At 40.6% G+C, this 10726-nt stretch overlaps 1 protein-coding gene across 1 annotated transcript; it reads right to left on the bottom strand.

Annotated features, from left to right (window-relative positions):
• Positions 1–492: 492 nt before the first annotated feature.
• On the bottom strand, positions 493–10412 carry FASTKD2 (FAST kinase domains 2; the record flags this gene model as incomplete). Its single annotated transcript, XM_008936350.1, has 10 exons — positions 493–612; positions 1056–1170; positions 2235–2319; positions 3247–3465; positions 4213–4376; positions 4757–4929; positions 5231–5370; positions 7475–7598; positions 9127–9235; positions 10309–10412. Coding segments are annotated over 10 exons (1353 nt in total), but the record flags the coding sequence as incomplete, so codon positions are not given.
• Positions 10413–10726: the final 314 nt, after the last annotated feature.

Raw genomic sequence — 10726 nt, 5'->3', positions numbered from 1 at the left:
TACCAAGAATTAAGATGTACCACTTCTCTCTGTTCCTTCAGCTCAAAGGCCTGAACCTGCTCTCAGCTTCTAGGATTCCACCAACATAATCAGTTTCACCACTACTCAACAGGCCAGTGCAGATGCACCACAGCACAGAATGAACAAACCTGAGTATTGTGGAATCACTAGTATCAGAACACAGAGCAAGTCTGTTTATAAGGACTCACCAGACTGATGGTTTTGTAGTGAGGAGTCTCAAAATCTGTTACAGTAGCAGCAATAAACGTCAGAGTGTTTTTTGGGTTAACTAAATAGCTTTTCCACTCAAGAAAACCCACTCCCACTTTACAAAAGTGGGACAGTATCAGCAGACAAAGTTCATTTTGCAAACTTTTCTCAATCTGTAATTCTTTGGAGTAGGCAGCTGCATGTAAAACTTTGCCATTAAAATCTTACATTAATTACATAGGAAAAAGAGAGATCAGGAGACCCAAAATTTGTTAGTTTATTTTAATTATTATCCTGCACAGTCACTTCAGAAAAATGGGAAGCATTTTCTGAATAAATTTTTCCTTTTAAAAACTCAACTGCATCTTCCTTTTCCATCTCCTGAAACTTCTTGTTGGGGACCTGGAAGAAAGGAAAAGGAAAGGGTACCTCAGTTCTGTTGTCTTTGGCAAAGCACCCTGCCCCACAAACCAAGCATGCACTGATAGGAAGGCTGTACTTTGAAAATGAGTTAAGTCATTCATTCTATAAAAATCAGGAAAATAAGCCTGAGGTTATTAAAAAAAAAAGTTTTTTTAGGTACAAAGGAATTCAGTGACTTGATTTTTTTTCCTTTATCTGTGATTACATTTATTTCACTGATAATGGTAAGTGATTACTTGTCTTTCAGAGTTCCTCTGTCCTTTCTCCCTAGTGACACCACCACTACCTTCTAAGTAGAGATGATATAAAATTACAGCTCTGGAGAGGGCTCACCACTCCTTACAAGGCTTGTTCTACCAAGCAAACATACTCGTCACTGTGCTGCTAACAGGACAGAAACAGAATAACAAGACTCTTCTTACCAGAATCACATGATAGCCCAGTTTATTTAGATGCCTCTTCTTCATTTCCAGCTTCCCCCGGGGGTGTGTTGTGCCCACACAGAAAGCAGACAGAGGAACAAAGAGAAAAGCCAACCTACAACCAAGAAGAGTAGGGAAGACTCCATTGTACAAATGCAGGCTAAGCACCTCTAAGACAATGATTCACTGGTGCCCTTTAACACTGCAGGATGTATAACTGTCTTTCAGGTAGGCAAAAATATCAGTATTGCACAAATTTCTTATCCTTTTCCCTGTCTCCAGACTCAAGCAATTTAGACCCTCTCTTCTTTCATGAGCTTCACACAATTACCAGCATCTACCCAAATACCTCCAGCAGAAGTAAGGCCCTAGATCTCTACTTCTCCCACAGGAGAAGGAAATAGATCATTCAGAGTTCTATTCTGACAGCTTCTGCATTTACTTTGATAATATTCAGAATTGGTTACTTCCTGCCACAGAAACCTGCTTGGAAGGGTAAGGAAAGCTGAAGGCTTTGGAATCTTGATGGCAAGTGTCTGTTACACAATTCACTAGCTCTCCTTTTCCCAAAAAGCCAACTCTACAAAATACATTGCTGTGCAGTGATCCAGCACACCAGGATTACCCAATTCTACCTAAATGATCTATGTCCCACTTCAGTTACTGAGAGGTCATTCTTCTACACAAGATGAAATTAATCACCTAAAATGTGGCTATGATGATCCTTTTTAATTCAAATTATATTTCAGCAGCTGAATTCATTGCCATAACATACCATTGAGATGCACATCTTAGAGACTTAAAGAGTATAACTGAATATTTAATTGTACACACAAATACTTGGAATTTTAAACCCGTGACGTAGGAATTTTTTGGAAGGGATTTCAGTCATACTTCAAAACCTTGCAATATTAATGATAAAAGCATCAGATTACTGTGTATTTCCTCCCTTTTCTTCTGAAATGTTAAATTTTGGCCTCTGTTAGAAGCAGGTAGCGAACGGGATGAGTTGTTGCTCTGAACTGCCATGGCAATTGTTATATAGTTTGGTGAGCACAAATAACAAGTTAGTTACCTACTTTGCTTCTGCAAATCAGTGAACCAAAGAAGTAACTGGATGGAATACAGACAAATAAAACTACCCTGCTAGAAAAAAAAAAATGTAGTCAAAAAAGGCACCTTTGAACACTTGAGTCAGGCTGATCATCTGCTGCTGTTACTGGAAGCACTTTCTTTGTGTCTGAATCCATTCTGATTTCAAAATCTGAGAACAAAACAACAAAACATTTAAAGCTGCAGAGGTTACACTTGATGTTTCCCTTTGAACAGTAATTGCTAGAAATGTTTTCAAGGAAACAGCTCATTTGAAAAAGTTAACAGATACTCTCACTGCTGTTTTTCTAATTGCTATTCTCTAATAATTTACCTATTACTGATGGCTTTTCCCTCCTTAACCAATATAAACAGCTATAGCTTGCACATCTCCAGTAAAAAAAAAACAACCCACATTTATTTTTGGAAACTGTAGCTGTAACTTTCTGGGAGTGAAATCATAGTTCAAAGAAACTTGTCTTTACCACAGTCTGTCACACCTGTACAGATTTGCCTGTGATCCTATTCCTTAGCAGAAATATTTAGAAAGAAAATTATTATAGAGAAAGAAAAATTGTTAAGCTGGGTGGCTGGCAAAAAAAAAAAAAAAAAAGGCAGTATCAAAATAGGAAAGAAACCAAATGTTATGAAATGATCACCTGTCAAAGCAAGTCATGTCTCATTACATAAATGAGAGTAGAACCCAGACCTTTGCCAGAACTTCAGAGAAGAAACAACAAAAGAAGGCTGCTGTTTGGCCTTGTTCCTTATGTGATTTAGTACTAGCATATCAACCCTCTAAAGCAGCTGGCCATATGGGATTGATGTGCCATGAACATCTGCCTGCTGATGCTTAACAAAAAGTCCAAAGCAGTTTTGTAAATAAAAGCAATGGTAAAGTTTGAGGAAATTGACTTCAATATTTTAACAGAAGCATCCTAGAAACCAGACTCACCAACCAAGAACATCATTTGTTAAGAGTATCCTCAGAGTGTTACAATTTTAATCACTTGAGCTGCATGCAAATTGATAACCACTTTATTATTTTGGGGATTATAAATCTACATTAAAAAGAATGTGAAGCAATTTGGCCTCATACCAATGTGGTATTTATATGGCAGCTGAACGTTCTGCCGGAACATGCTCTCATCTCCCAGAAGTTCTACCAGAGCCTCTCGAGCCTTCCTGAGGTTAAGAGACACCAGTGAGAAGTTCTCAGTGGGTGCAAATACAGGTGTTGTGAAGGAAGGGCTGTCGAGCTCCATGCAGGCTCTCACACAGCGCAGCATCACTGCCTTCTGCTCTTTGTGCAGGTCATCTGGAAAAGGGTACAAAAAATATTACATCCCAGCTATCAGCTCACAGAGTTCTTCATTTGCATGCACATGCATAAAAACCATTTATAAAATCCACACAACTAGAAGGCTACTTATAAAACAAAGAAGGGATAGCAGACTTGGCCATAATTCTGACACTGTACTTTTAAGAGTCCCAAGCTGTGCAAACTCTAAGCAGTTACAGCTTGCCAGCTCTCAGGTTCAGTCCCAGCAGGCTCAACAGCAAGGCACAGTGTTCTACTCTACACTGAACTACTCTACTGTGTGGAGACAACTGTAATGCAGAAACCAAATCCTACTACAAACCATGCAAAAATCCCCATTGTAACTCAGAGCAGTCAATACAACCTTTTCCTCATGATTCCAGGTACTAGAGTTGGTTTACAAAGGTTCAGATTACCTGTGCTTTTACAAAGGCCAGAACACCTACTGAAGGTTGCACACCTGGCTCTTACACGTTTCTGCCACTTCCACAAATCTCATACTCACCTCTCACTATTGCACACCTGCTATTAAACTGTGGCCCAGGGGCAACAGTGGGGCCCAGGACAATAAGCCTGATGCCCTAGTGCAGAAACAGGTCACTTAAATTGCCATCTCTGCATTAGCTTTGTCTTAAAGACTTCAAATTTAGTATTGTTCATGTTTGCAGTCTTGAATTCTAAACTCTTAACACAATTTCAACAAATTACAGATGGAGGCAAGAAGAGGACAAAATAAGGGCTGACCTGAGAGCTGAAGTTCATCCTTGCTGTCCCTCTGCAGCAGCTCATCAAGTGCACGACGAGGAAGACATCCTAAGATGCAGAGTGAATACGCTGCCTTCAGCAGGTCGGTGTTGGAAATCTGAGGGAGGTACTTATTCAAGCAGCTCTCAAGAGTCTCAAAAAACCTTTTCCAAAAGCAGAAGAAAAGTGTCTAAATACACAAATAAGGCTATACAAAATGCAGTTTTCAAACAAAAACACAAGTTAGAAGCCTCTAGTATCTTGTATAATCATCTGTTATGCAGCTTTTGATTCTTCTTTGACAGTACAGCTACATTTCAACAGATTTAGTAGCCTGGTCAGACCAGAACCAAGGTATCAATTTTCAGTCACAGACAAAAACTCCTATATAGAAAAAACATGAAAAGACACAGCAAATTTACCTGAGAGATTAACAGAACAGGATTATGAACTCTTTTACAACTTGAATCAAATACCAGTTACCATACATTACTCTATAATGACTACAGAACGTATGAATGAAGCATTTGAAATGAAAACCTACTGATGTTTTTTGTCTCTGGGAACATAGTTGAGTCTTGAATACACTCGCATAACAACCAGAAGATTTTTCAAGTTGAGGAATTCAGGGTCTTCTATCACCTTCTCAGCAAAAGTCCCCATCAGCTCACTAGGCTGAAAGCCAAGTGTCTCGAAGGCAGAAAGAAAATGGATAATCTAAAAGAAAAGATAGTCTTGTAAGGACAAGAAATCCAGTAAAGTGGATCATACCTGCTGATTTCATGACAGGCATTTTCAATGAAAGCAAATTTTTCAAACTGTGACACCCATTTTTATTTAATTTATCTTTATTCATCGAGAAATAGAAGAGTGTATAGTCAAAAATATCGACTTCATCAGACTGGTATTCCTAAAAAGTCTGTTCTCCATAGATCAAACACAAACATAAAGAAGGGTAAGAGAGAAAGCACTGCTTATTCTACTAGTACCACTATGAATGGTTTGGTCTCAGACTCACCTGTTTTTTGTCCCAAAGGCAGGCAGTAGACTGAACATAGTCTGCAAATGCTGAGAACAGTTTGACGTTACGGTACTGGAGACTGTAGCAAGCTTCCAGGATGAGAGTTAACTGCCTGATTGAGGCATCGTGGATGTTCTCTGCAACAGAAGGGCAGAACAGGACGAGTGATACAAAGCAATGGGAGTTGTAGGTTGGAGAAATTGTGGGTACAGTTTGACTCAGGGATGGAGGAGGGGGAAAAAAAATCAGATAAGGAACTGTGGAACAGCTCAGCAAAGTTAGCTGAGCTAAAACACATGGAGAAACTGAGAGGTGGAAGAAACCAGAGTCAGGGTCAAGCTAAAAGAGATAAATAAGCAAAAGGGAACAAATTAAGAAAAGTGAGAAGCCTGTGCTCCCAGAACATCGTCTGTTCCAGGATTCTTGATTTTCAGCACCTCCCTGCAGTCAGCATGGAAACCCTCAGGGTACCCCCTCTAGTAGTGCTTGTGCCCTTGGGCTGTCCCCCACGTCAGCTGAGGGAGTAACACAGAGGAGGATCTACAGCTGCTGCTCAATCACATACTAGCACGTGGTGAAATTTGCATTTTTCCCACTTGGTTTTTCAGAACAGCAAGAAACCACAAATATGAATCTGTGTCAAAAAATCACCAAAGGCTGTCATGCACCAAAGCATCTGTGTGAGCCAGACTGGAAAACACAGAACCATCATGTAACCTCTTGGCATGTGAGTGTGATGACACAGACTGAGTGCCAGGTGACAGCAGGCTTCTCTGCACAGCACTGCTGCTTCATTTGCCACAAAGGTGGACCTACTCCTGAGATGAGAAAGATTAAGTACTGAAGAATAATGGTCCCTCCTGAACATCCTGCTTTGTTTGCTGTAATGAGGGGCATACGAAGAATAATGGTCCCTCCTGAACATCCTTTGTTTGCTGTAATGAGGGGCATACATGTTATAAAAGGGTGACTGCAAGAGAAATGCACATAATTAGAGTAATAGGATCAGCACCCACCAAACTAGACTTTATCTTTTCCTCTGCCAGAGGGCTCAAGAGGATAGCAGGAAAATAACTGGATTTAACTCCTCTGAGTTGTGCTCAGTGATTTTCCAGGCTCAGCATAAAACACTGTTACCTCATCTCTTGAAGTGCTGAGTGCTGACAATTGAAGCAAATGGGAGTTGTGCACCAAATGAAGTGATTTGCAACGCCAGATATTCTTAAGAAAACAGGCTAACATCAGCTCCTATTACTGGACTTTTTGACTTTAATCTCTCTCTTTTGCATTACTAATTAGAAAATTAGTATCATCACTGGGTCACTCCCTTCCTGCTGCAAAAAATTAACTCAGTAAATACCTATGAAGTACACAGTCATTACAATTCTTGTCAGATCCACAGATATAAGAGACAGAGCCACTTTCTTGAGAGCCCCAGCAAGAGCACAGGACCCAGAAACTGCTGTAGAACTCCTTTGCTCCATGGGCCCCAAAGTGTGGCCCTCCCTCCTCTTCCATCTCCAGCCTCTCACAGGTGTCATTTCTGTCCAGAAATAAATTGCTGTCTCCAGAGCATCATTTGCATGATGTGCAGCATGTAAGTCCAGAGAAGATGCACAAAAATATGAGGAAAAAGGAAAATAGCTCCTCACTCTGCTTATGCCATCTAGGCTGTGTAGTGAGTGTGGTGAAGGTCTATGGGAAAAGCCAGTGTGCACCATTAATCATGTCCTAACACAAGTGAACAACCAGGACAACTAAAGGCTGTACAAGCAGCCTGAACACTCCTGGTTCATTTCTGTTAAGAATGCTATTTCTCTATCTTAATGGTCTTTTAGGCACAAATTCATATGTATTTTATCTGTGAATCATTACATACTAATCACATTTAGCCACTGATCCATCCCCTAAGATATCCAATTCAGATTTGTTTTAGAAGTTTATTTGAAATCTATTTTTTCTGGCTAGAGTTCAATTCTTTTTCCTAAATTCTGCATACAGGAAAATAGGTAACTCAGGTAAATATTAAGAAGGGCAGAGGTGACAAGAGATATTTGCTTTCACTATCAATCAGTAATTTTCTGTCTTGCTGCTTGTCAAACAGCTCCACGTTACTACAATATCCTGTAAAACAAAGGTGTTTCCTGAGTTTTACAGCAAATCAGAAGACATGATGAGACAATAATTAGGAAGAATTTGTTATAAGAAAGAGATAATTAATAAACATATTTTTTTTCTTACCTTGGATCTTTTCACTGCAGGCATTCAGGATTGGAAAGGAACAATAATTCATTGCAACAAGAGCCAAAAACAGGCGCTGTGCATTCGGGAAGGTCAGATGATGTATGTCTTTCAAAACTGCCATCTAAAGTGAATTAGAGTTTATTAAATCCTTCATTCTTCAGGTATATTATCATTGCTTTCTGGTGTAGGCATTTTCACCAAAGCTTTCCCAAATTCCTTAGCCTGTTCAGACTTATACGAAAGAAAAAGGAGCAACAAACAGCAAAAGCATAAAGTGACTACTCTCAGTTATAGGCAATCACAGCAGATCAAGTGTTCTAGAGCCATGTCACTATGCAAGTGCTCAGCAATTCACCTTTATATGTTTTTTTTAAATAAAGAAGTCTCAGTAAAGCTCATTCCAGGTACTGTGTAAATGTACCAACTCATTAAAAGGCAGCAGAAATGTAACTGCCACAGCTGACTTATTTAATACAACTCCAATGACTGCTTTGGATGTGCATGGAAGCTGAAAACCTTCAAAGTGATCCACTAGCACACCAAGTGGCTATCCTGAATACAAACACCCAGCTACAAATGTGGACTGAGGCACAGAAGGTCACCTCTGATGCCACAAAGGAGAGTTCTTTAATCAAAGCAGTAATTAGATCGATAAATGACAATAAAAATGAGACTACAAAGTATAATGGCTATTAAAACACAATATTCTTATCTCATGCATATCAAAGGTTAAATACAAAATGCATCTACAATAGAAGTTACACAGTATTAAAAAATAGCACCTCATAGGCTCAGAAAATTAAAGTCTCCCTTCAGTTAACAAGTGGGAATGTTACTTTGCTCTCAATTCCATATTCCATGACACCTTCAGCTAGTTTCTCACTGTCTTGTAAAAAGTGGTACCTTCTCCAAGTTCCTGAGATTTACTCACAACTAAGCCATTGCATTACTCCCCTGTACTGTTCTGTTCTTGCCCAGGTGGTATCCTCCCTCACCTCCTCCTGAATGCTATTACAAACTCTGACTGCAGAGCCCTTCAGCTATGTGATGAAAATACTGTCAGGCCCTGTTTCAAAGATTTCCAAAAGTGTCTTTCAATCAGGGTACAAAACCCAGTACAACCTGGCATGAACCCTACAGCCTGCTCCCAGTGGCTGTATTTCCCAGGGGACCTTTCAGCCACACAGAAAGGTAAGGCCATGAACTATGTGGTTTCCCTGGCCTCTCACTCCCACCACTCCCCTAGCCCCCTACCATTACTGGACACAGCCCCATCACAGACTAACTGTCTGTCTTCTCATCTTCCAGCCACAGGCTCAGCAAGGGATCAGGCATCAGCCTGTGAGTGCTTCTCTGAAACACCACATGGCCAATCCAAACAAGAGGTGACAGCACTGCTATTGTACTGCCTCAATTTCTTTTGTGCCATCTCCATTGTTTTCTACCTTCTTTCATGGTGGGATCCTCCCAGCCTCCAAATTTAAGCTTTCCCAGCACATATACCTGGACTATGATTCATGTAGAAATGCATTTAACTTTTCTTTGTAGTTTCTCTTTCAGTGTCTGGAAAGAACCATACACAACATACAAACAATGCAAGAGCACAGGCTTCACAGAGGTATTGACAATAAGCCTCCAGCTAAGCTTACCTCTAATTTCTTTTTCAGAAAGACTGGAGCATCTCTTCCCATGCACTTCATCAGGTTTTGCAGGATAAAGACATCTCTAATACCTGGAACACGCTGCTCCACCAGTAGTCTGATGAAGAAACACACACAAGGCCTTGAGCTGGAGACAGTAACTGTTGAAGAGCTTTCCTCATCTCAGCAGTAACAGGTAGGTACCCCTATTCTCCCTCACTGAGGTACTCCCAAGTTATAGCTGCAATTCCCTCCTCCTCCCCCACCTCCTTTTTTGCAAGGCTGGCATAATTCTACATGATGTAGCTGCAGCACAGGTACTTTGCATATGGAACAATTACACAGGCTTTCCTAATGTTATCCCAACATATTAGCAGAATATCTGCAGAAAACAAAGAAAGAAACTGCATATTTTTATCACACAGTCATCTATGTGCAGGCAAGTTCTGGAACAGGTAGAAAACTTGGGCACAGACACTGACAACAACTTGCTGCAAGTGAGGAATAAATACAACCAACAACGCTGTGGGTTGCAGGGTATCACAACACAGAGGGATCCTAAGCACAAGATGAAGGAGTTCTGCATTCCCAGCACCTCCCTTCCTGGCTCAGAGACAGGTATTATAATTGTTATGTCTGAATCACCCTTAAATACACCTGCACAGCTACAGAAATATGAAGTGTCACTTTCAAAGGCAGTGCACTGTCCTGAAATTCATCTCTGCATAGGCAGCTTCCTGCAAATGGGCAATAGCTCCAGCCATCAAGCCACAGAAAGAACAGTCTCATGGGAGTGAGCAGCCTGGTTACCCACACACACCTCCCTGGCCCAGAAGAAAGGCCTTGCTGGCTGCACAAACGAAGTCTAAACTTGTCTTCATCTTAATTTTTACTTACTAAATTAAAAGAAAGCATTTGCTGGGTGCTAAACAGCATTTATCACTGTGGCAACTCAAAATACTTCACAGAGTGAGCCAGCCTCACTACCTCCTTTCTGCACAGTGCCAGAACAGAGGCAGAGGTAAGCCAAGTGACTTGATCAACATCACAGAACACCCCAGTGGTGGAGCTGCAGTCAGAACATGAATCCCCTCGTGCAGGGGGACATGTTCTGTTCCAGTGCAGACACTCCTTCCACGATTTCTAAAAGACATATATTCAAACAACACTTAAAAGAGATGTTTTTCTCACTGTAATCCAGCTTGAAGAGCGCTCACATTCTTGTCTTTGTCCATGCCTGCTAAAGTGGTGGCCAATACTGAGATGCATCTGTTATCCAGCTGATTGAGCTTCTCCTGTTAAGTTTACACAGTGTCAGGTTACTTCACACCAGTAAAGTCCAGGAAAGAAAATCTGACTGCTCCTAATCCGTACCTGCTGTCTCCTCTTGCCCCCAGAAATTAATTCATTAAGCTTTAATTCTCCAGTTTTTACACATTAATGTAGTCGATTTAAAAATGATAATGTTTTTTGAGACTTCTGCTCTCTGTTGTAGCTGCCTGAAATCAGGCAGTGGTTTTGAAAATTAAAGAAATTAGAAGTACACACAAATTAACTAAGGGAGCCCTGTTTCCAAGGAACATCAGACTAAGCCAAGGATCATAGAATC

Source organism: Merops nubicus, unplaced genomic scaffold, assembly GCF_000691845.1.
Source record: "Merops nubicus isolate BGI_N331 unplaced genomic scaffold, ASM69184v1 scaffold5520, whole genome shotgun sequence".
Classification (NCBI taxonomy): Eukaryota; Metazoa; Chordata; class Aves; order Coraciiformes; family Meropidae; genus Merops; species Merops nubicus.
The sequence above is the reverse complement of the archived record's forward strand: the minus strand, read 5'-3'. Positions and strand labels throughout refer to the sequence as shown.